The sequence below is a fragment of the Stegostoma tigrinum genome, chromosome 9 (genome assembly GCF_030684315.1).
Source record: "Stegostoma tigrinum isolate sSteTig4 chromosome 9, sSteTig4.hap1, whole genome shotgun sequence".
Lineage (NCBI taxonomy): Eukaryota > Metazoa > Chordata > Chondrichthyes > Orectolobiformes > Stegostomatidae > Stegostoma > Stegostoma tigrinum.
The window spans coordinates 8,194,707-8,220,716 of NC_081362.1; the positions used below are offsets into that span (position 1 = coordinate 8,194,707).

The 26,010-nt window shown below is 42.5% G+C and overlaps 1 protein-coding gene and 1 long non-coding RNA gene across 22 annotated transcripts in view; one reads left to right on the forward strand and one right to left on the reverse strand.

The window, feature by feature from the left end:
* LOC125455166 (1-phosphatidylinositol 4,5-bisphosphate phosphodiesterase beta-4) overlaps positions 1 to 26,010 on the reverse strand; it is a 477,523-nt gene that overhangs the window by 35,043 nt on the left and 416,470 nt on the right. For 17 of the 20 annotated variants that reach the window (XM_048536853.2, XM_048536856.2, XM_048536849.2 and 14 more), the window contains 5 exons: positions 22,567 to 22,742; positions 9,972 to 10,073; positions 9,062 to 9,119; positions 6,743 to 6,829; positions 3,473 to 3,509 (listed from right to left, as the gene is read on the reverse strand). In XM_048536853.2, the coding sequence (XP_048392810.1) occupies positions 3,473 to 3,509; positions 6,743 to 6,829; positions 9,062 to 9,119; positions 9,972 to 10,073; positions 22,567 to 22,742 (460 nt within the window). The remainder of the gene's footprint in view (positions 1 to 3,472; positions 3,510 to 6,742; positions 6,830 to 9,061; positions 9,120 to 9,971; positions 10,074 to 22,566; positions 22,743 to 26,010) is intronic. The other 3 variants (XM_048536864.1, XM_048536863.1, XM_048536862.1) reach the window with 1 other exon arrangement.
* The window catches only part of LOC125455167 (uncharacterized), a 144,583-nt gene that overhangs the window by 20,254 nt on the left and 98,319 nt on the right, over positions 1 to 26,010 (forward strand). For both annotated transcript variants that reach the window (XR_007248170.2, XR_009446119.1), the window contains exon 2: positions 20,646 to 20,773. This is a non-coding gene — a long non-coding RNA (uncharacterized LOC125455167). The remainder of the gene's footprint in view (positions 1 to 20,645; positions 20,774 to 26,010) is intronic.

Sequence of the window (26,010 nt, forward strand, 5' to 3'; positions counted from 1 at the left end):
CAACCTTCGGGTGGCATCATTGTGGCACTGCAGGAGGCCCATGATGGACATGTCATCTAGGGAATGGGAGGGGGAGTGGAAATGGTTTGCGACTGGGAGGTGCAGTTGTTTGTTGCGAACTGAGCGGAGGTGTTCTGCAAAGCGGTCCCCGAGCCTCCGCTTGGTTTCCCCAATGTAGAGGAAGCCGCACTGGGTACAGTGGATGCAGTATACCACATTGGCAGATGTGCAGGTGAACCTCTGCTTAATGTGGAATGTCATCTTGGGGCCTGGGATGGGGGTGAGGGAGGAGGTGTGGGGACAAGTGTACCATTTCCTGCGGTTGCAGGGGGAAGGTGCCGGGTGTGGTGGGGTTGGAGGGCAGTGTGGAGCGAACAAGGGAGTCACGGAGAGAGTGGTCTCTCCGGAAAGATGACAGGGGAGGGGATGGAAAAATGTCTTGGGTGGTGGGGTCGGATTGTAAATGGCGGAAGTGTCGGAGGATAATGCGTTGTATCCGGAGGTTGGTAGGGTGGTGTGTGAGAACGAGGGGGATCCTCTTGGGGCGGTTGTGGCGGGGGTGGGGTGTGAGGGATGTGTTGCGGGAAATGCGGGAGACGCGGTCAAGGGCGTTCTCGATCACTGAGGGGGGAAAGTTGCGGTCCTTAAAGAACTTGGACATCTGGGATGTGCGGGAGTGGAATGTCTTATCGTGGGAGCAGATGCGGCGGAGGCGGAGGAATTGGGAATAGGGGATGGAATTTTTGCAGGAGGGTGGGTGGGAGGAGGTGTATTCTAGGTAGCTGTGGGAGTCGGTGTCACTGTCAATGTGGACTTCACCAGTTTCAAAATCTCCCCTTCCCCTACTGCATCCCTAAACCAGCCCAGTTCGTCCCCTCCCCCCACTGCACCACACAACCAGCCCAGCTCTTCCCCCCCACCCACTGCATCCCAAAACCAGTCCAACCTGTCTCTGCCTCCCTAACCTGTTCTTCCTCTCACCCATCCCTTCCTCCCACCCCAAGCTGCACCCCCAGCTACCTACTAACCTCATCCCACCTCCTTGACCTGTCCGTCTTCCCTGGACTGACCTATCCCCTCCCTACCTCCCCACCTACACTCTCTCCACCTATCTTCTTTACTCTCCATCTTCGGTCCGCCTCCCCCTCTCTCCCTATTTATTCCAGTTCCCTCTCCCCATCCCCCTCTCTGATGAAGGGTCTAGGCCCGAAACGTCAGCTTTTGTGCTCCTGAGATGCTGCTGGGCCTGCTGTGTTCATCCAGCCTCACATTTTATTATCTTGGATTCTCCAGCATCTGCAGCTCCCATTATCTCTGCACAAAATGGAACCTGGCTGTTTGACACTGCACCATTTTTAATTTCCCATCCACTTGGAAAGTATTGCCTCGATTTTTCACTCCAAACCAAGCGACACTGAGATGAGGACACAACAGTCTGGAAAGACTTTGGGCTATTATTCTGAAAACTTCAGTGTAAGAAAGAGTGGTATTCGAAATCAGCTGCAGTTAATTCACTTAGGAACAAAGGAACAGGAGTCGGCCATTCAGCTCCTTGAGCCTGTTCCACCATTCAATGAGATCATGGTTGATCTGTGGCCTAACTCCATATACCTGCCCTTATGCCATATCCCTTAACATCTTTGCTTAACAAAAATGTGTCTATCTTAAGATTTAAAACTAACAACTGATCTAGCTAACAGTGAGTGGTTTTATCTGTAATGGGTTTCATATGACACTATAGATCTCAGCTGGCAAACTGAACTTGAATAATCTCTTCTACATTAGCAAGGAATTATAAAGCTGCTTATAAAGGGGATGCTAACAACGTCACTGTAAAACTGCAAATAGTAAATTATCCCTGATCATAACCTGTACATCTATATGTACTTTATACTTGCCATGTTGAAAAGGGCTGGATTTGCCATGCTGCCCCTGACACTCCCCGACCTGAGCGATCAGTCAGTGCCTGAGTTACTCACAATCCTGTTGGTTATGAACCCTCTCCCTTCCATTATCTGATGCTGGCATTGGTGCTAGTTGCTCTGAGCGATGTGGTGCTTCCTATCACAGGAGGGGGTCCCACCTTCGGTGTTGATGGGTGGATGGCATCGGCGCCAGACAGAAGTGACGGGTGTTCCTGGCACTGCAGGTGTTCCTGACCGAGAACAATCCCAGACCTAGAGTCTGGGGTATTGCCAGGGGTCAGGGTGGGCAGCCCTTTGGGGAGAGGTAGGGGAAGTGACTCAAGAGGCCAGGGGAAAAAGATAAAGTGAGGCATTTGACCTCAGGGGGAATGGGCCCTTCAAAAGTATACAAGTTGTCCACATAAGAGGTCTCCTACACCATTTGCCAGGCACCACTCAGCAGAGATGAAGATACCTCCTTCCTTCCTCAGTGGTGGTGTGATGAGGCCCTTAACTGGTCATTCAGTGACTACTTCGAGGTCTTGATAGCCCCAAGGGCATGTAGGCTATGGAATCACAGAATGCCTATGATGTGAAAGTAGGCCATTTGGCCCATTGAGCAATGTCCCTCCGAACAGCATCCCACCCAGACTTGCCACATCTCCCCCATCCCCGTAACCCTGAATTTCCCACGGCTAACCCACTGTACATCCCTGGATGCTACGGGCAATTTACTAAGGCCAGTCCACTCTAACCTTCACTTCTTTGGACTGTGGGAGGAAACCAGAGCACCTAAAGGAAACCCTCACAAACATGGGAAGAACATGCAAACTCTACACACACAGGTGCCTGAGGGTGGAATTGAACCCGGCTCCCTGGCGCTGTGCGGCAGCAGTGCTAACCGCTGAGCCACCGTGCCACCCCCACCCCCTCTGACATTTCAGACAGGTTTGGAGTTTGCCTGGTCGGGTGGGGAGTGGGGTGGAGGGGGTTGGTGTCCAGTGAGCTGCCCAGTGGGTTTTATAAACTCTCCTTGCTTACAAACCCACCAGCAATGGGGTCATGGGGAGTGTTTGTGTGGAGGGATTGTCACGTCTGTACTGACCTGTTTGTGATATGCCATGTTACAATGATAATGATGTGTCTATATGCTTGTTTAGTTAAAAACGAAGGCCAAGCACTCTGATGAAACATGTTGCAAATACAGCTCCATTCCTCTCACCTCCTGCATTCACTCCCCAAAATCTAACTTCGGCACGCCATCTTCCATTCTTACCATCCAAGGCTCATGTAAACACAACCAGCTGATCTGTGATCCTTACCCATTTGTGGCTATCTTTAATTACTTTCGGACTCTGCCCCAGATGAAGCTGGAGTCATTGCTAGCATCTCAAGGCTGGGAAAGTAAAGCTCCACAATGCATTCGATGCACTAAAAGTTTCAGTTTTCACATCAAAGAATGTAACAACTAATATAATCACTGTAACCTCATTATTATTTGGATATGAAGTACTATCAAAATAGAACAACAGATTTGATTGTTGGTTGGTAATTAAGAACAGTCCTACCTTGAATGGCAGACCCTGCATGACATGATTTCAGCAGCTGTTTGTACAAAAATAATAGTCAGTGATTACAAACGAAAAATGTAAATAAAATGAAATGCCAGTGCTTATCAAAACATTTTTTCAAAAATGTGCTTTACATCTGAATTCTAATGGACGAGGGGAAAATTAAACAACAAATTCAACATGATATTTTGGATTATTGCATTTTCTCATTGAATGATCACTAGTGCGAACAACAAAATAACATAAAATGTCTGTTAATTCATGCACATTTTTCAGAAGGGACTGTGAATTGGGGATTGCAGCACAATGAATGGAAGAATGCAGGCAAGCAAACAGAAATTACAGAGATAGAGCGAAAGAAGAGATGCTAAAAATATTTGAATCAGCTGGTGTGCACAAATGAGTTACGCTGATGACTATTAAGCAACATACCTCCACTTAACAATTAGATTGCAGTAGGAAGGCACATACAGCCCACCACCAAGCTGACTGAAGGCATAAGAGATTGCACCTTCAAAACATCTTCAGCAGAAAATGCTCCTCAGGTTTTGTTGAAGGTACTCAAAAAGATTTGAAAAGGTTCACACCATACAAAGAGCAGTGCTGACGGAGAATTTTGGCTTGCAAATGTTACAAAAAGTACAGGAAAAAATGCAAAGCTTTCTGACAATCTATCAACATTTTTGATTATTGTAAATTATGGAGTTGGAAAGAATGTAATGCATTCCTTAAAACTTCCAAACTCATTTCCCCCAAACACCTCCCCACTTCCGTCAGTGAACCCTTCAGACAAATTTATGCATGGTTGTTACCAATTCTGTTTTGGCAAGATACCTTGGGCAAGAGGTGGCATTGATTATTACGGAGTCAAGGGCTGGGGGGTGAAGTGAGGCTATAGGCATTTGAGGCACTCAGTGTCAAAACAAAAATTGGTGATGAATGCAGAACAGGGGTTTATAAAGGGCATGGGGCAGGGTTTTGGTTGTTGTCTGAGTTGGCATTACATCGGCTTGGTGGCTATAATGGGCAATGGTGTTGGGTGGTAAGTATGAACTGGGATGGACGACTTTATGACACCATGGCAGCAGGTGGGAGACATGACTTGGCATGGATAGGGGCACGTAAAATGGGCGGGCGAGGGCTTCTGTGGCGATGGCTAGACGGTCTAATATTTAACAAAATAATTGGAACGGAGTCCTGGAGAACCAAAGTAGGTCTGGACTCAACAGTCCCCGCGGCCACCTCTAATATGCCTCCGGAGGCAGCAGGAATGACCACACCCTGTCCTCAACCCAAATGAAAAGCACACTGTAAGGGGCGCAGTTTCCTGAGGTGAGTGCAATAAGTCAGAAAATCTCTTAACTCGACTTAAGTGCCTCAAAAGTGAAAATCTGGCCCATACTGAGGCAAAGATATGATTTAACATCATCCATGTCTGGACTACAATGAGATCAGTTAACTCAGGCCAGATTGGGAGTGGCATATTTCTGCCCTGTTCAATTCAACTTGGAAGTCTTGTGCAGTGGGTAGTGTCCCTGCCTCTGAGCCAGGTTCAAGTCCCTTTTCAAGACTCAATGACCAAGAAAGGTGAACTCATAACATGGCCAAATTATCAACCTGAAAAGGTTTCCAATGCAATGCTGGGAGATGAGGAGTAATTTCTGGTTAGAGTTCAATGTTCTTTCCACCATGAGCTACAGTTCTAAACTACAATGTGAGTGTAAAAATGCATGTTGCACAGCAACACAGACACCCTTAGTGTCCTCTAACACATCCCCACCAGTTAACTAATGGTTGTCTTCTTGAGGTGATCCATCAAACTAGCCACGAGCCAGATTTTACAATCTTGTCAATATGAATGAGCATTCACTTTAAGGCCGGACGTCAGTTAAGCAGTTAAAGACATCTTATCTTTATGGCCGAGAGAAACTCTAGCAAGTAAAACTTACTGCAGAATAAGCTGCAAACTCAATCAGAGAAACTGATGTCTTCAAGTTGGGAGATTAGACAGTCTACTCATTGCAGTCAAATTGGTCAAAAATGCCATCCCATTGAAACCAATGGGTTCTACCACAGATTACTGCTGAGGTGAGAATGGGAATGTGGTTATGCATGCCTGTGAGAGATGAGTGGCATTACAAAACCATTCAGCAAAGCTCTAAGCTTCTCAGTTGTGCCCTGCCAGTGGAAAACGTTTTCAATTCAGAATGATGAATACCATTATGTAATTACTGAAGCAATTCCTTCCTTGGACCAATGAGGTTAATTATCTAAAGATGATTTTTGAAAATAACTATTAATATCATGACAATTTTCTTAAGGCACAGGCTACAAAATAAGAACTCCTAAGTGTGTTTGACTAAAAGTCTTACATTTTGAACATGGCTAACCTATTCAAGTTATTACTTGAATTTTGAAGTTCTGTACAAAGTGAAATGTTAAAATCCATTTTAAAATTAAGATATTATTCACCCTTGAATCTAATATCTACTTTGTGAATAGCTGGGAGTTTATATTTGGTTTTTCAGGAAGAATTTGAATCGTGCCAACTAGCATTACACTCATTCTTTTTAATGCCAATCCGAGTGGCTGATGCTTGATAGACAGTTTTCAAAAGAAGACAAATTATTTAGCTGCTAATTGTAAAGATTAATAGAATTGTTCGGGAATATTATATTGGTTACCCAAGCTGGTCTGTACTCAAGACAGTTTCTTTTACAGGCAGTAGCTATTAGAATTTAATGTCACGTCAGCCTTAAATGATAATTTGCACTGATTCACTATACAGTGCTAGGGACAACATCACGCTTCAGAATTCATGCTGTGCTCATGCGGCGAATCTTTTGTTCTGTGCATCAAAGAATAAAGGACTCAAATGGTTCAATACATGGGTTCTACAATTAACCAGTAATTAAATCACAATCCTATTCCTTGTATTTGTTCAGGTTTTGTGTTTTTTTACAGAGGAACAAGCGTAAAAAAGACTTGTGGAATAAAATAAAATGCTTTGCGCAGCAATTCCCCTTGTCTGATGCTCTGCATGTTAGCCCGGCATGTGTGATATTTTCATCAGTGAACAACTCATCGTTGTAGACTCTTTAAGCATCAGTAACTGTGATAAAGATGCCTTTCAGTTCATTAAGTCCTCGACTGTAACAAAAGGGAAACCTTGAGGACTAGTTAAGAAAGTAAATAATCCTTTTGCTTTCCACCTCATCAACACAGTGCAACCTAATGTCATATACACGTAATGTCTGGAACTATTACCTGATCATTCTGTCTCTCCAAGCCTTCCAGCTGTTCAAGCTGAGCTTTCTTTAATTGATCCATTTCCTTGGATTGCTTCATTGCAAGCTATGAAACAAAAGCAAACATTGCAGTTACACTGCACAAGCAGTGCAAATTTTTATTGCAGGAATAGTATTTTGCCGACATCTATAAACAGTTTCTTCACATTTACTGCACAAACGTCGTGTACTGGAATGCCCAAAATTGGCAATGGTGTCACATTCATGGTTGAATTTCCGAAAAAAAATTGTGAACAGGAAAAACAAAACACGTATCCCATTATGTAAAAAATAACTAGCAATGATATCTGTAATTAATACATAAGTTTTACATAATCAATACTTCACCACAAAATTAAATAAGAATAATTTTTAATAAAACAAAACTGAGCTTATTATGATAATTCTGATCCTGCTGATTACCTAAAGCAACAACTTGATTAAAACAACAAGTTCCAAAATCTTGAATGACACAAGATAGGCATGATTTCCAGGGACTGTGTTGAATTAAAAGCAGAAATTGTTTTCATAGTGCTGTATGCCACATTGGGCCCAACTAATATTTCTTCCTCTTCAGATCCCAGGATCATAAGAACAGGAGGAGGCCATTCAGCCCCCCAGAGCCTGGTCTGCCGTTCAATGAGATCATGACTGATCCTGTGACTGAACCAACTTTGCACCATATCCCTTGATACCTTGACTGGCAGTAACCTAGTGAACTTATTACTAACAATAGGTCAAACATCAACTGACGCTTGCAGAAAAAACTGCTACCAATTTTTGTGTGACGAAGTGGTTCTCAATTTCATTCGTTAAGAAACAGAAATGCTGAAGAAGCTTGGCAGATCTGGCTGCCTCTGTGGAAGGAGAAAGGGGTGACGTTTTGAATCCAACATGACTTCTCCAGAGCAGATCTGAAGAAGGGTCATACAGGTCTCAAACTCTTAATGCTTTCTTTCTCCATGGATGCTGTCAGATCAGCTAAACTTCTCCAGAACTTTTGTTTCAGATCTCCATGTGATTTTATTACTCACTGCTGAAAGTCTGGCCTGAAGCTTTTGGCTCAAACTGCTGTGTTCTAGACTTGCCTCCAAGTGAAGGTAGTTTCTCTCAATCTACTCCATCTGTCCCCAGCATTCACAAGTTCACTTGTATTTGTTCCAACCTAGTTTGCTGTGTTCAGTGTTCATGGTGCTAAGTCAGATAGGTCAATTGCCTTTCTGAGCACCTCTGTTCTTTGGAAATTACGAACCAGTCAATGCTGTAATCTGCACCATTCTTTGTTCTTCCTCTTTGGGATTCTACAATATTCCAACGAAACTCAAGACAAACTGGAGCAATATCCTCCCGCATCAAAAACTAACAACAACTCTTATTTCTGTAATACTTCAAATCCAGTAATATGCCCTAAAATTGCTTCATAAGGGATTTATTACACAACTGGTGACCTTGAGTTGCGTAAGGATATTTTAGGACAGGTGGCAAATGCCTGGTGAAAGAGGTGCATTTTAAGGAGTAACGGAAAGGAGGATGGAGATCATGAGGTTTAGAGAGAGAACCCTGGTGCCTAGACAACTGGATGGTTGGCTGCCACAGAAAATTGGGATGTGTGGGATACCAGGAATAGAAGACTGCAGGGTTTTTCTTTAAATTTATTAATTCATGGGACATAAGGACTGCTCGTCAGTCACAGCACAGTGGTAGTGCCACTACGTCTAGAGACCAGGGTTCAATACTCCACCTTCTGATCCAGGCATGTGAAATGACATATCTGACTAGGTTGATTAGAAAGTATCTATATCATCCATTCCTTAAGTGCCATTGAGACAGTGAGCTGCTATCTTGAAACCATGCAGTCCATCTTGCAGAAATCTTGCAGTCCATTTGATCAAGGTAGCTATGTGGAGTTTCAGAGTTTTGATCCAGCAATAATGATGAACTGGGCAATATACATCCAAGCCAGGATGGTGTATCACTGGTAAGATATGACAAGAAATCAGCCCGGGCCTCATGATGGAAATCCCTCCAAAAAACCCAATACAACTCGCACTTAACCAAAAACAGACATGCAAATCAGGGGCTTTGATCAGATCATTAGCTTTGTGTGGCGAATCTGAGAGTGGACCTTCCAAGTTTTTCCAACATTTTCAGTTACCGTAGTGTATAGGGAAGCTCAGGACCAAGGACTGGTTAAGTTAGTCCACTTCCTCCAATGAGTCACATAAAAATTACTGCTGAATTATTGCTTTACCACAGAATCAGCTAGATTAAATATGTGCAGAAATATGTTGTGACATACCCTCTTCCTTTCCTCTAGGAATTTTTTAGTGTTGCTGCTGTTCAGCTCCCGGACTCGCCTGGAAATAGAAAACATTAAAACATTTGCCATAACCTCTGTCATTTCTGAAACATAGCATGGAAATACATTCGGTTTCTGATCAGTTGTCTCAACAGCATCATCTAGGCTGTAATATATTTAAAATAAAACATCTTCTGAATTAAATTTCATTAAATTGTCTCATCAATATCAACTGTAGAATTCAAGAAACAAAATGCAAATCTGAAAGCTCTCCTCAGAAGTAAATTAACAATGACAAAAGATAATCAAAAAGAGCAAATTTTTAAAAAATGTCTTGGGTAAGAAAGTAAAATGCAGTTAATATTCTGGCTGCAGATTCTCGACAGATGTAAGTGGTGTTACCATTTAAGGGCTTGAACAAAGGGAGGAGAATTCTATATTTAAGCACTGCTGGACTCAGAGGCAGTGCAGGCCAGTGGATATGGGACAATGAGTGAACAGATTTGATTCAAGTCAGAACAGAGCATAGGCAGCAGAGTTTCAGTTGGACATTGATGGAGGGTGTGAGACTGGTCAGGAAAGCACTGGGTTTATCAACTCTAGAGATAACAAAGTATTGTACAACAAGATATTCTGGAAGACGCACTGTAATAGATGGTACTGTACTGTGAAGCATCATTAATTTTGGAATCTCACAATATGCTCACATGCACGATTAAATGTTAAATAACAATGACCAGAATTAATGTATTCCTATAAATGTGAAAGTACACAGAATGAAATTTTGTTAATTCAAGAACTGTGTAAGGACAGATGAAAGGACACCATCCTGAAAAAGGCTGATCATTTCACATTTCGAAAAATGAGGACTTTTTTTTTACTGATTTTGTTTACGAGGAGGCTGACTTGCCTTTCCCTTTCAGCTTTGTTTTTGATGCTTTTATCCTGGCTTATGGCTTTACTGTTCTCCATGGAGCTCTTCGCCTGGTTAGCTCGCATCTCCTTGCTCAGTCTGCAGCACGAACACAAAAAGACAAATCAATGACATCCAACGTACAAGGCACTGTCTCCTCTACACCAGGGACTCCAAACCCAGAATACACAGCTGCTCTGAACACCTCTCCTCAGCCTGCAAGCGTGGCCGCTGAGATTTCACTCGCTTTCCATTTATATTTTCTAGGAACAGGAGGAGGCCATTCAGTCCCTTGTGCCCGTTCCTGCCACTCAACAGGATCATGGCTGATCTGAGGCCTAACTCTATTTTTTGTTTAAATTGTCACTGGCTAGGCCACATTTGTTGCCCATCCCTAATTGCCCAGAGGGCAGTTTAGAGCCAATTACATTGCTGTGGGTCTGGAGTCACATGGTGGTCAGACCGGGTAAGGATGGCAGTTTCCTTCCCTAGAGAGCAGCATGAGTAAACCGGATGGGTTTTCACAACAATTGACAATGGATTTATAGTCATTATTAGACACTTAACTCCAGGTATTTATTGAATTCAAATTCCAATACCTGCCGTGGCGGGATTTGAACCCAGGTCCCCAGAACATGAGCTGGGTTTCTGGATGAACAGTCCAGAAATAATGCCACTAGGCCAGCGCCTCAAGGCCAAATCCCTTGATACCTTTGCTTAATAAAATTATGTCTATCTCAGATTTAAATTTCACAACTGGACTAGCATCAAATGCATCTATGAGGAAGAAAGTTCCAAACCTCCAATACACTTTACATGTAGAAGTGCTTTCTATTATCTCTCCTCAATGGTCTGGCCCTAATTCTGAAACTATACCCTTGGTTCCAGAATCCCCAACAAGTGGAAACAGCTTGTCTTTATCTACCCGCCTTTCCCTGTTAACACCTGAAATTCTGGACTAAATCACCCTTTAGCCTTCTAAATTCTGAAAAAATCTGCCCCCTTCTCACACTTTCCACTGAGGCTGAATGAAAGCTCAATAGCAAATTCAGGCAATTCACAACTTCCTTTTATCACTGTCCATAACAGAAACATTAAAAAAGGTGCAGAATAGGCCATTTGGCCCTTCAATATGATCATTCAATACAATCAGGGCTCAGTACCTTGTTCCTCATATCTTTTGATCCCTTCAGGCTAACAGCTGTATCTCACTCCTTGAGAACATTCAGTGTTTTAGTCTCAACTGCTTTCTGTGGCAGAGAATTCCAGAGATTCACCAATTTCTGGATGAAGAAACTTCTCTTCATCTCAGTCCTAAATGGCCCACTGCATATTGTCAGACTGTGACCCCTGATTCTAGATTCCTTGGTCATTGAGAACCTCCATCCTGTATTTACCCTGTCTAGTCCTGTTCAACTGTTATAGGCTTCTATGATGTCCCTCATCATTCTTCTAAATTCCAGTGAATACAGTCAGAAGCATTGCAGTTGCTCGTCATCCAACAATCCTGCCATCCCAAGAATCTGTGTAGCAAACCTTTGTTGCAATCCCTCCATAGCTAGAATATCCTTTTGCAGATAAAACAGACCAAAATGGTCCACAATTTGGTGTATTTTCACCAAGATGCTGCATAATTGTAGCAAGATATCCTTGCATATTCACTGGGAGAAATTAAAGGCCACTGCAAAATAGACACATTGAAACAAATCTATGAATTAAAACTGGTTGTATCAAAAAATACTCACCTGAGTCCTTTGCAACAGAGACTGGGAATCAACGTGCTCTTAGCTGAGCTGGCATCAGTGCCATCTCTCCTGTCTGCCCTAGCTAAAGAGAACCTATGGTTGGCATCTTGCCCATGTGCAGGTCTGAGCTACACACAATGTGCTGGCGTCAGGGTCTGAGTTACAAGTGTGGAATTCAGTGACCGTGCTGTGTCACCATTAACACTTCCATGTTGGGACTGACCTACTTCCTGGACTGGTTCCACCTCTCCAGTCTCTGAATGGAGGAGGGGACAAGGGAAAGATGATCAGGGGGCATGGATGGTCACGGAGGAGGAGGCGGCAGTGCAGTAAGGACGAGGTCGATCCAACTGATTGGACACGTTGTGACACACCTCCGCAGCCATCATACCCTGAGTGGGCCTTGAACCCGGAGACCTTCTTGCCTACAGGTAGGCACACTGCCACTGCACCTCAAGACCTCTGCAAAAGACAACAGCAGTCTTTCCCTTGAGCCTTCCTCCATTCAGACACTCGAGAGTGTCCAGGGTGCAGATCGAAGGGATGTAAAGAGGAGGATTAGGGATGATATAAAACTTAAATACCAATAAAAAAGAAGCATGTTGCTGAAGTATTACTGCCAACCCCACAATTAATCAAAGTCATGTATAATTTCCAGTTGCTGGTGTAATACCAGATAAGTAACAAGTTTGTGCCAGCTGATTGGCTGATTGAATCAAACAGTATGTTCCTTTGGTCATTGATATTAAGAGTACAGACCATGCTCAACCAGCCCATGCCTGCAAAATCCTAAAACAGAACTCGAACTATCACACATAATTCTCTGGTTGGGCTGCACATGCTGAACCGTCTTGAGGGTGCTAACAACTTCAGTCAACTTTGGAACACAGTACATTTCCATTTGCTGGGAGTGCTGTGCTTTCATACACCTGGGCTTGTTCTCTCCAAAAAGAAGGAATAATATGAAGTGTTGCATCCTTTCTGAAGTACCAGGGAGTTTAGGGAGCTCATTCTGTCCCATTGCTTCTTCATGGTGATGCTTCACCAATCAAAGTTGATTTGAGAACCAATCATCACCGTTTTATCCAGCAGTATAAATTATTGTGATTGCTTGATTTGGCATTCTAGCGCGTATCCTGATGAGTGCAAGGGAATAAGCTTCAGCAACATGTCCCTCTTCGCAGCAATATTCACAATGACTTTGCACTTTCTCCTTAATATCCAGTAACACTCTTAGTGAGCTGGAGGAATTCTGTTACATGAAAGATGATTTACGAGTATATCCTTCTGATGCTGCCAATGTCTTTAAAGACAATCCTATCAAATAGAAAACCAATTTAATTATTATGAAGCCCACTGTCTATCTCATTAGAAGAAGTCTCAAGGAGACATGAAAACTAATAGAATTTCCGAACTCCATCCAATCTCAACTTATGATGCTTCATCACACCTACTTGTGTGAGGACAGAGCACAGTGGACAAGGCAACGATAGGTTCTGTAACTTTCTAGCCAGATTCATAGATTAAACACACAAATACACTTTCTGTTGTGCTTGTGCTAGCGATATGTAATTCTTTTTTCAAAATTAAAATGGTATCCTCAACGTGATATGAATTACACCATTCTTAAATATAGAATTTTGTTTTTGTTTTAAGAGGGAAATGAAAATTCTTACTTATCCCTTATCTGTTGACAAATCTTATACATGGTTTATACACAGTGATGGTATTGGAACTATATTCTTTTAGTGCATGTGACATTCGATATCAAAATTTGCATCACTCTTTACCGATTCAATGCTTGTCTCAAGGCCTTTTCAGGCAATACAACCATGAAATGTCACTTATATTTAAAATGCACATGTCTACTCTAAATTACCCTGTGAAGTTCTTAGTACTCTGCAGATACATAACTAACACTTCTGTAGCTGCACATTTAACACAATGCTCCTCAAATGTATGCATCTCACTGCCACTCTCAAATTGCATAAATCATGGAGAAAAACTTAGCAGTAGAAACTGCCTTTTCTTCAAAAGAAAGTATTTAATTAATCCAAAATTATTTGAAATATTACACGGAATACATTTAAGAGACCAAAATGCCATCTAATTTTAGAATATCACTACCTCTTGGTCCCCTGAGACTTGAATTGTGCTTTAATAAGCTAAGTAGAGAACAATGCAGCTTTGGGTAAGCACAAATCTTAATTCTAGCACTCTAATGGTCAATTTTATATTGCCAAAATCTGATAGCATTTTCACCATGGACGTCCAGTCCCTATACACCTGTATTCCGCATGCAGATGGCCTCAAGGCCCTCCGCTTTTTCCTGTCCCGCAGGCCCGACCAGTCCCCCTCCACCGACACCCTCATCCGCCTAGCCGAACTCATCCTCACCCTCAACAACTTCTCTTTCGATTCCTCCCACTTCCTACAGACAAAGGGGGTGGCCATGGGCACCCGCATGGGCCCCAGCTATGCCTGCCTCTTTGTAGGTTACGTGGAACAGTCCCTCTTCCGCACCTGCACAGGCCCCAAACCCCACCTCTTCCTCCGTTACATTGATGACTGTATCGGCGCCGTCTCTTGCTCCCCAGAGGAGCTCAAACAGTTCATCCACTTCACCAACACCTTCCACCCCAACCTTCAGTTCACCTGGGCCATCTCCAGCACATCCCTCACCTTCCTGGACCTCTCAGTCTCCATCTCAGGCAACCAGCTTGTAACTGATGTCCATTTCAAGCCCAGCGACTCCCACAGCTACCTAGAATACACCTCCTCCCACCCACCCTCCTGCAAAAATTCCATCCCCTATTCCCAATTCCTCCGCCTCTGCTGCATCTGCTCCCACGATGAGGCATTCCACTCCCGCATATCCCAGATGTCCAAGTTCTTCAAGGACCGCAACTTTCCCCCCTCAGTGATCGAGAACGCCCTTGACCGCGTCTCCCGCATTTCCCGCAACACATCCCTCACACCCCGCCCCCGCCACAACCGCCCAAAAAGGACCCCCCTCGTTCTCACACACCATCCCACCAACTTACGGATACAACGCATCATCCTCTGACACTTCCGCAATCTACAATCCAACCCCACCACCTAAGACATTTTCCATCCCCACCCTTGTCTGCTTTCTGGAGAGACCACTCTCTCCGTGACTCCCTTGTTCTCTCCACACTGCCCTCCAACCCCACCACACCCGGCACCTTCCCCTGCAACCGCAGGAAATGCTACACTTGCTCCCACACCTCCTCCCTCACCCCTATCCCAGGCCTCAAGATGACTTTCCATATTAAGCAGAGGTTCACCTGCACATCTGCCAATGTGATATACTGCATCCACTGTACCCGGTGTGGCTTCCTCTACATTGGGGAAACCAAGCGGAGGCTTGGGGACTGCTTTGCAGAACACCTCCGCTCGGTTCGCAATAAGCAACTGCACCTCCCAGTTGCAAACCATTTCCACTCCCCCTCCCATTCTTTAGATGACATGTCCATCATGGGCCTCCTGCAGTGCCACAATGATGCCACCCGAAGGTTGCAGGAACAGCAACTCATATTCCGCTTGGGAACCCTGCAGCCCAATGGTATCAATGTGGACTTCACCAGCTTCAAAATCTCCCCTTCCCCCAGCGCATCCCAAAAGCAGACCAGTTCGTCCCCTCCCCCCACTGCACCACACAACCAGCCCAGCTCTTCCCCTCCATCCACTGCATCCCAAAACCAGTCCAACCTGTCTCTGCCTCCCTAACCTGTTCTTCCTCTCACCCATCCCTTCCTCCCACCCCAAGCCACACCTCCATCTCCTACCTACTAACCTCATCCCACCTCCTTGACCTGTCCGTCTTCCCTGGACTGACCTATCCCCTCCCTACCTCCCCACCTATACTCTCCTCTCCACCTATCTTCTTTTCTCTCCATCTTCGGTGCGCCTCCCCCTCTCTCCCTATTTATTCCAGTTCCCTCACCCCATCCCCCTCTCTGATGAAGGGTCTAGGCCCGAAACGTCAGCTTTTGTGCTCCTGAGATGCTGCTGGGCCTGCTGTGTTCATCCAGCCTCACATTTTATTATCTCTGATAGCATGTTCTGTTACTTCACGTTGAAAAGCTGGTTTGTATGACATTGGGTTTATGGTGCCTTGTGAAGATGGATTAAGGCACAGTAATCATCAACATTGCTTGGTCAATTATAAGAGGCTCTATTTTAAAAAAAATGAGATCTCGTATCCTAGCAGCACCAAAATAAAGCATATTCAACAACAAAGGTATCAATATTCAGAATTTTAAGTGCTCCTTAACAAATACATACAACCTGACTGTTCCTGCATGTAAATCCAAGTTCACCACCTCTGATTAAAATAAGTTCATAACACAGATCAAAGACACTTTTGTTTAATTGGGCAGATAATGATACCTTTTCTTCTGTCGTGAATATTACAATTCTGGTGAGATTAATGCACTGAAACATCTTTTTAGAAAAAGCATAGGCTTACTGTGGGTGCGAACAGCTGGTTAGAACCTTGCATCACTTGTATCTTAATTGTCACATTTCTGAAAATGCACTGACTATAAATTTAAAAAGAAACAAAAATGTGTCTAGAACAGTTTATTTTGGTCAAGTTTCAGAAGAATCTATCAGTAATTTAAAGAAAAATTATTTTTCAAAATGATTCTATTCAGTCTAATTGAATGTTTCTGTAGGGATTCTTGTCAATAGTGACTTAATTACAAAGACCTCCAATTTTGGTTAATTTAGACTGCAATCAATTAATATTCCTGCGATTGAAGGTAGAATATCTAACGCTTTTTGTGCTATTTACACTGATTTTGTTTGAGGTTTAACTCCACACTCGCAAAATTATGACAACTTTTGAAACTAAATCCTGTAATTAGTGACTCAACAGCAGAGGGATTTTTAAAAATTTACTCATGGGAAGTGGGTGGCTCAGGCTGGCCAGCAATTATTCTCCATCCCTAGCTGCCTTGAACTAAGCGGCTTGCCAGGCCATTTCAGAGGGCTGTTGAGAGTCAATTACATTGATTTGATTTGTCTTATTGTTGTCACATGGACTGATATACAGTGATAAGTATTGTTTTGCATGCTATTCTGGTAGATCATACCATACATAAGTACACCAGGGTGATAGAACAGAATGCAGAATATAGAATTACAGCTATATGGAAGGTTGAAAGAGAGCTCAGTTTTAATATTTGAGGGGTCCGTTCAAAAGTCTGATACCAGCAGGGAGGAAGCTGTTCTTGAATCTTTTTGTACATTCGATCATGGCTGATATATTTCTCAACCTTATTCTACTGCCTTCTCCCCATAACCCTTGATCCCCTTACTAATCAAGAACATCTATCTCTTAAATGCAGTTGAAGACTTGGTCTCATACAGTCCTTTGTGGTAATGTGTTCCACAGATTAACCCCTCTCTGGCTGAAGAAATTCCTTCTCATCTCATTCTAAAGGATCGTCCATTCACTCTGAGGTTATGCTCTTGGGTCATGAATATCTTCTACACGTGGAAACATCTTGGCTTCACATCCACTCTATTTAGGCCACTCAGTATTCTGTAAGATTCCCTTCATCCTTCTAAATTCCACTGAGTACAGACCCAGAGTCCTCAACCACTCCTCATATGATGACACCTTTATCCCCAGGTTCACTCTTGTTAAACTTTTCCAAATCACCTCCAATGCCAGCACATTCTTCATTAGATATGGGACATCCACAATATTGTCTCCACTAGTTAAAATGCTTCCAAGTTTCATATCCTCCACAAATTTGGAAATTAGGCAAGTTGAATTTGTTCTCTTTAGAGTTTATGACAACAAAACAAACAGGGGTATGTAACACCTGGCTGCTGCTCAACCATCAAAGCCCACATCTCAAGACCAAGGAGAAACAAAGAACCCATAACTATCCATCAGTCTCTATGCATAGCACCATGATCAACAACAGCAAGGCTGAAGAATGTGACAACTTAAACATACAATGGCCAGTGCATAAATAAATGCTGAGTACTTACAACAGAGTGTTTTCAAGATTATAAACACAAATTGATATTCCAGGAGCACATGCATCAAACACTCGAGCATTGCACTCTAATTAGCAATGCAATTTATTTTTTTAAGATTGGATTACCTACAGTGTGGAAACAGGCTCTTCGGCCCAACAAGTCCACACTGCCCCTTGAAGCATCCCACCCAGATCCATCCCCCTATAACCCACACACCTCTGAACACTATGGGCAATTTAGCATGACCAATCCACCTAGCCTGCACAGCTTTGGACTGTGGGAGGAAACTGGAGCACCCAGAGGAAACCCACGTAGATACAGGGAGAATGTGCAAACTCCGCACAGACAGTCACCTGAGGGTGGAATCGAACCCAGGTCCCTGGCGCTGTGAGGCTGCAGGACTAACCACTGAGCCACTGTGCTGCCCTAATTTCAATGCTTTGATTATATAACAGGCTTCCGAACATTTATTATCTATTATTCTGATTGTACCAAAACTGTTGAAACTCAAAAAAACTAATTTTAAAGCACTATCACTTTTATAGCCTTGCAACTGAACAAACAAATTTTACAACTGCTTGCTCAAGCAGCTAGTTACGCCTTTATCTCTCTCCTCCCCAACCACAACATCTTCATCTTCAAGCTTTCTCTTGTTTGTACAACTCCCAAACGCTCTGTGCATGTAAATTAATATCATTTCTTGAAAGTTTGGATTTTATAACAGTGGCACATATGAGTTTACTTATTTTTGTTTATGCATTGGTTGAATAATGAAATTGGTTGGACTTTCCAGAGCCATATGTGTTAAGTTAGTATCTGCCTCCTGCAGTGTAATTGGAAGTTTGTTTAAAGTGTGGAATTTTGCCACAGAAAGGACAAAACTAGCTTGTTTTAAGGCTTAGCATATTTAAGGATTGAATTCAGCTTAGAAAAACCTAGAGATGGTTAAGTTCTTTTAGCAGTTTGTACAAGACTCAATTGGGGTCAACTGCAGGAAAAGTTTCTCTATGAAAAAGGGGATTGTTCAGAACAGTTAGGAATAAGTTACCTCAGTGAAGGGGTTTGGTTTGTGAGTTCCAGACCAAGAGAATTGAGTTATAAACCTGCATTTGTTCTTCAAAACTGAGCAAATCGAAGATCTCAGTTGTGAAAATATTCCCGCAAAACTGAACAGAAAAGGACATTTCTCTGGCTTTTGAGTACTGTAAAGTGATGGGGTTGGAAAGTAGCCAGGATTTTGTATTGCTGCATGTTTTGAAATCTTTCCAACGGTGTTTGGCTTAGATAGCTTGGTCTGGTATTTTTTTAAACATTCCTTTGTGCAATAAAATTCTGTTTTATTGTTGAAAACAAATCTGCAGTCTGGAATGTTTATGGTTCAGGGAAAGATCACCTGATTTGATTGCAAAAGAAAACTATCAAGCCAGATTTCATTATGGGAACTGACTTGTCCAATAGTAACAACATCTTGGATCACAAAACTGAGCACAGATTGATCTCCAATCCCTATGCTCTTTGCCTCTTCAGCATATTTGAACCCATATTTGATTCCTGGATCATTGGGATGTGTGTATGTATGGTAGCACTTCCCTTCCTATTCTAATATTTGCTAACCTTCCTCTTCATAGAGAAGGCAATGGCATAGTGGTATTATTGCTGATCTATTAAGCCAGAAACACAGCTAATGTCCTAGAGACTCAGATTCATACCTCGCCACGGCAGATGGTGGAGGGTGAATTCAATTTAAAGAAAATCTGCAATTAAGACTCTGCTGATGACCACAAAAGCATTGTCGAGTTTTGGAAAAAAAGCCCCATCTTGTTCACTAATGTCCTTCAGGGAAAGAAATCTGCCATCATCACCTGGTCTGGTTTATTTGTGCCTCCAGACATATAGCGATGTGGTTGACTCTCAATTAACCACTGAAATGGCGTATCAAGCAATTCAGTTGTAACAATTGTGACAAAGTCTCTTCAAGGCCAACTAGGGATTGCCAATAAATGTTGGCCACCCAGCGAAGCCCACATTCCACGAAAGAATAAAAAAAAGATGAATTTCAACGTCACTGGATTAATTCCAGACAGTAGGAACTCAATAGGGAGTGCAATTTCTCCGAAATGTGGCCTTTGGATGTGTGATTAAATGAGTGCTTTTGGGTGCTAAAACTGATGCAAAAAGATTTAAAGACTTAAAGAGAAACAAGGGTGGGCAGGTGGTGCTTTTAACATAATGGGATTACCATATTAAAAACTGAAAGAACTACGGATGCTGGAAAGCAGAAACAAAAACAGAAGTTTCCGAAAAAGCTCAGCATGTCTGGCAGCAACAGTGGTGAGAAATCAAAGTTAACGTTTTGGATCCAGTGACTCTTCCTCAGAACTGGTAGTAGCTAGGAAGAAGTTGCTTTTTATGCAGAAGATAGGGTATGGGGAGGGTGTAGGGGGTAAATGATAGGTGGAGGAAGAGCCCAAAGAGAGAGAAGAACAGTTGGACAAACAAGAAGAATGGATAACAATCAGCCTGGGAGAATGAGTAGCTTCTAATGGGGACTATTAATGGCTAAGGATGGGTTGTGTGTCATAGCAGACCATGTGACAACAAGGCCTGGTGTGTGGGGATTGGGAAAAGGTGTATCAAGCCCTGAACTTGGTACTGAGTCCAGAAGGCTACAGAATTCTCAAGCGGAAAATGACATGTTGTCCTTTTAACTTGAGCTGAACTTCACTGGAGCACTTCAGCAAGCCTGCAACAGAGATTTTGGCCAGGAATACCATGTTGTTCCACCCATCACTACTTTGGAACATCCCTACTTGCTAACTGACTGCTGTTTTCAGCTGCACAAGGGCAACTGTACTTTAATAACTTGGTGACTAAGAGCTGACCTTTTTGTTTTATTCATTCATAGGACGTGGGCATCGCTAGCTGGACCAGCATTTGATGCCCATCCCTAATTGTCCTGAAAGAGGCGGTGAGCGGCCTACTTGAACGCTGCAGTCCTTGGGAGAAAGGGGCACCCCCAGCGTTTTTTGGGAGGTAAGTTCCAGGATTTTGACTCAGTGACAGTGGAGGAATGGTGATATACTCAGGATGGCGCAAGCCTTGAGGAGAAGCTCGCTGTCAGGGAGTGAGTTTTAGTATGAAGTTTGATCGAGCAACAGTGAAAGAACAGCAATGTAGTCTGAAGTCAGGAAGGTGAGTGGCTTGAAGAGCGAATATGGAGTAGAATAGGTAAAGTGCATATTTAAGTGTTACTTAAATGCAATGAGGATTTCTGCCTTTACCATGATATTCAAGACAGTGAGGTTCATATCCCCAACACACCCGGATGTGAGTATTTCTTCTCAACTCCCCACAGAATAGGAGAAATATGCTTCATTCATTTAACCTTATTTAACAATTTGCGGAAAAGTAAATCTTACGATATATAACATGAGCATTATGGAAATTCCTACATTCGGCATACAACAATGGTAATCTCTAAATATGAGATGGACAAACAAAATTCAGAAAGGATTTTGCAACAAAAGATTCTTTGGGTAAACAGAAGTTCAAGTGAGATGTGTGACATTGCTAATCATCTGTTTACCAAAGTTGGAAGGAGTTGGCCCTTCATAACTAATTGGATTTCGACTTCAATATCAACTCCAGTCTGCTCTCTCCTCTTCTTGACTAACTCTGCAGTGTAGAGGAGAAAACACTCTTTGCCCACCACCAAAAAATCATCCAGAATTGTCAACAAACAGATTACAACAGAGGAAAACCAGTGATAATGGGAACTGCAGATGCTGGAGAATCCAAGATAATGAAATGTGAGGCTGGATGAACACAGCAGGCCCAGCTGATGAAGGGTCTAGGCCCGAAACGTCAGCTTTTGTGCTCCAGAGGAAAACCAGCCTTGTTTTAAATAACCCATCACCAAATCATCCAGTTAATAAATTAAAGCAAACAAGTTAGGGTAGGTGCAACAGTAACAAAAGTAAATGAAGTGTAGGAGGGGAGGGACAGCGCTCAATTAAACTGGAGTTGAAGGGGGAAATAAGGCACTCCAACACCCAAGGTGTTCAAAATAGCACCGATACCAGGTAACTCCTTGCGACCTCCCTGCGGCAGATCTTATTCTAACATTTCTTATAACTATTCTGCACTTTTAAACCTAAATTCGAAGTCCGTAAAAATGATTAATAATGTTCTTTTCAAAGAATGTTGACCTTGCTAATGTTCATCTTGCTTCGCACACCTCCTGTGCAGTGTAACTGGAATACTTCACTCTGTCTCAATGCCCTAGGTGCTCGCGACTACAATAAATCAAACCAAATTTAAATGACTCAAGGGCGTTGGTGCACACTGTGTACTCCCTTGCCACAGACCTTTGGGGGTCAGGTGTAGCTATGAAAGAGGGGCAGGAAAATCTAGTCCTCCTTCTTTTTTATTTGGAATTCTTATCGCACAAAAGTGAATGGCCTTTCTCCCAGCACCAAACTACCTGTGGCATTCTTTGCCTGTGAAGTACTACCAGTAAATCATCTGTGTTATTCAATTGATTAATTACCATGCAAAGATGAGGGGAATGCAAACCATCAAAGCAGAGGGAGAAGTAGGGAGAGAGGAAGGGGAGCTAAATCAAAATGGGATTGGAAGGGGAGATAAAGCTCTCCTCCTGTTGCGGTGCCCACCTCTCTTAACAAGCATTTATAGTTCTAGTGAATACCACACACTCTGTCTCCAAGGACACCTGCGTGCAAACACAGCCGCAGAAGAGGGGATGTCAGGAACTTTGACCTAATTAAAGAAAACCTTCCTTAATAGCAAACATTTGCTTTACACACCTGTCATGAATAAGTTTCAGGTGCTGACTTTGTTGTTCATGCATACTGATGAGCAGTTTCTTCAACAAATCGCACTGCTGGCTCAAATGAAGATCCTTCAGCTCCTGCTCTTCTGCGCAATGTACATTTATCATTTCTGACCATTCCTTAGTTTGCTGGGTAACAATCTCCTTCACCTGTCAAAAGAAAAAATAATGCACATCACACATGACCTGCAATTGAATTTATTGATGGTTGTGCCAGTTAATATGAATACCTGAATTCAAACTACACAGTTTTATCTTGATGTTGGAGATATTTATTCCAGAATTGAAGAATATTAGCAGGGCTATAAATGGACTGAAGTTTGTTTTTAACTTGTTGTTTCATATGAAGATTTCAATAAACAAAGTTTCTGGTGCAAATTATTATCACTGTGGTTGCTCTCAACTAATGAGATTGAAACATTGCGCATAAGCAGAAATTTCAAACTGTACAGCATGTTCTGACAATACCATGACTTTAAGAGGCGCATTTTGTCTGTTTTTTATGAAGAGATCTTGAGACAGAGGTACCAAGCCAATAGTGTAGACAGCTTGGGAGGCCTTATGCCTTCTTTTAAAAGTTTGTAACATTAGAAGCAGCATGAATGGGTGGAGTCAGGTTCCCACAGAACCAGGGTTTTTGTTTAGCTTTCAGTAATTGTTGGGGATTTGAAGCTGCCATACATCTCTCCCTGTTACAGCAAAACAGTTGAGTTCACACTCGCACTTTGCCAGAATTTTCCCTTGATGTTCTTTGCTCCTGGACTGTAGAAACATTGCATGTGAGGCAATCTATTTTACTGAAGTTGCCTTTGCCAAGGGTGTGTTTATGGGATGTTAAAATATTGGAACAATTTTTGTTTAGTAGTTAAATAATCTATTATTCTGTTAAGTTTTTCATTAGAGTTAAAGTTAGATCAATCATTATTTCTTTTGTCTTTTTTTCAACTGTGGATTAGGAATAAAGTGATATTTTTGCTCAAAACCGAGTAGTGTAACTAATTGAATTACAGTTGCCTTTAAATAGGAAAAAGTTAGGGTCTTTGCTATCTCCTTCATATATTTGAAGGAGGTTTTGGTCTGGTCCATAACAATGTGTTAGTACATCTTGTTATCATAAAATAAAGTTTCCAAAAACATTTGAAAAGCCATTTACTGTGTTTGGTGGGATGCTACTAGTCTCCGAATATATCAGGAACCATCCTACAGAATTTCATGCTTCAGTGTGCAATCTCTCAATTTACAACTGTGATAAAGCAGATGCACACTTTGAAAATTTCTAATTTTCTGACATGCTGCTCCTCCCAGTGGGAGAATTATTCTAATACTAGCCACGTTTGTATCCCATGTCTCACAATTAGTGGCCGTGTGCCATCTAGATTCCATGCATTGAAATTTCCTTCTGAAAGCTCATGGCATCTCAAAGAGCAAAGAACAATACAGAACAGCAACAGACCCTCTGCCCTTCAAGCCTGCGCCGACACATTTTGCCCTTCCATTCTAAGACTGTCTTAACTTACAGAATCCATATCCCTCTACTCCCTTCCTAGTCATGTGTTCATTCAGGCGCTTCCTGAGTGCTCCTTTCGTGTCTGCATCCACCACCTCCACCCCTTGTGTGAAAAAACTTGCCTCCACTTCTCTTCCCTCTTTGCAACATCCCTTAGAACCTACCTCTTTGACTGACCATTAGGTCAACAGGCCTAATGTCTCCTCATTTAACTCGGTGTCAGTTTGTCTTTGCTAATGCTCTTGTGAAGCATTTTGTCATTCTTGTGATGAATTACTACGTTAAAGGGGCCGTACTAAAGTTGTTGTTAACTACCAAGATCAGACATTTTGTAATGGGTGTACCAAATTTTGACCAGCGAACTGTTCAGTATTGGAGTATGGGGCTGCCTGTTTGATTCACTTTTCTGACAGAATGTTTTGTGTGTTGATGTAGACAAGGACTGGAGATTACTAAATGGACAGAGTGGTGCTGATCAGTGTCATAGCAGAACAGGGTAAATGCTGAAAGGATGTTTCCCCTCATGGGAGAGTCTAGGACCAGAGGGCATTGTCTCAGAATAAATGCGTGCCAATTTAAAAATGAAATGAGGAGGAATTCCTTCTCTTTGAGGGTCATATGTCTTTGGAACTCCTTGACACTGCCAGCTGTGGGGGTAGAATCCTTCTGCGCATTTAAGGGTGAGATAGACAGATTCTTGATCAATAAGGAAAGCAAAGATTATGAGGAAAACACAGGCAAGTGGGCATGAGGAATGTCGGATCTGCCATGAACCTACTGAATGCTGGAACAGGCTCGAGGGGCCGAACAGCCTACTCCTGTGGACATTTTGTGTCCAGTTATCTTCCTTCAGAAAAAAAAGACAAAATGAAGCAACTTGCACTAACATAGCACCTTGTTATGCTTCACGGAAAAGCCCTGCAGCACTTATGTTGAATGGATTAAATTTTGTAGTTAATATTTTGCAGGTAAACATGTAATTGGATTATTTCTAATTTCATTGTAAAATAAGCAAGATACAATAGCAATAGTACATCCATATGATTTGATGCCATATCTCCCTTTACCAGCAGTCCTACCCATTGGCACAAAGAAAGTGCTTTCACCATGCCAGAAACTGACGTTACGCTTTTGTGACTTCCCCATCCTCTTTTCAGCGATGCAAATAGCTAAAACTTGTTCAAGCCCCTGGAAATTTCTGCATACAATTACTGCAGATAACTATCAGAAGGAGCATCAAATGTAAGGAATTCAACTCTTGAAATACCTTGAATGTATTTCAAACACATCCCTTCCATTCGTGACAGTTCTGAATGCAGTGTTCTGATCTCTAACAAACAAACTTTGTGGTGCATTACCAATCTCAACTGCTTTCTGGAAGGACACGAAGTATAATCTAGAGTTTGCAAATTTCCAGTATTTGCAGTATTTTGCTTTGATTTGAGTGTTTAATTCATTGCCACTTCTCTTACAGGTAAGCCCACCTTGAAGATGTTTTTCTCCTCTCTCTGACAAGATTTCCATTTTAATCTTTCAGCTTCTTCACCTTTATTGCTTTCTACTCTCCCTCCTAGTGTTTGATAAAGTGCTTGCCGAGACGGGGAGGAGTCACATCAGACTCGAAACATTAACTCGATTTCTCTCTCCACAAATGCTGTCAGACCTGCTGAATTTCTTCAATGATTTCTGTTTTTATTTCAGATTTCCAGCATCTGCGGCATTTTGCTTTTATTAGTGTTCGCATGTTGCTGTTTTGTGGTATTAACATCTTGGTATGAAGTTCTTTTGTCTGCCATTCAAGCCACATATTTTCTATTGGAGGCATGGCTGCAGGAGGCCTGGGTTCCGGTCCTCCTAGTGTAGAGATGTGCAATAACATCTCTAAATATGTTGGTTAGAAAATATCCACCT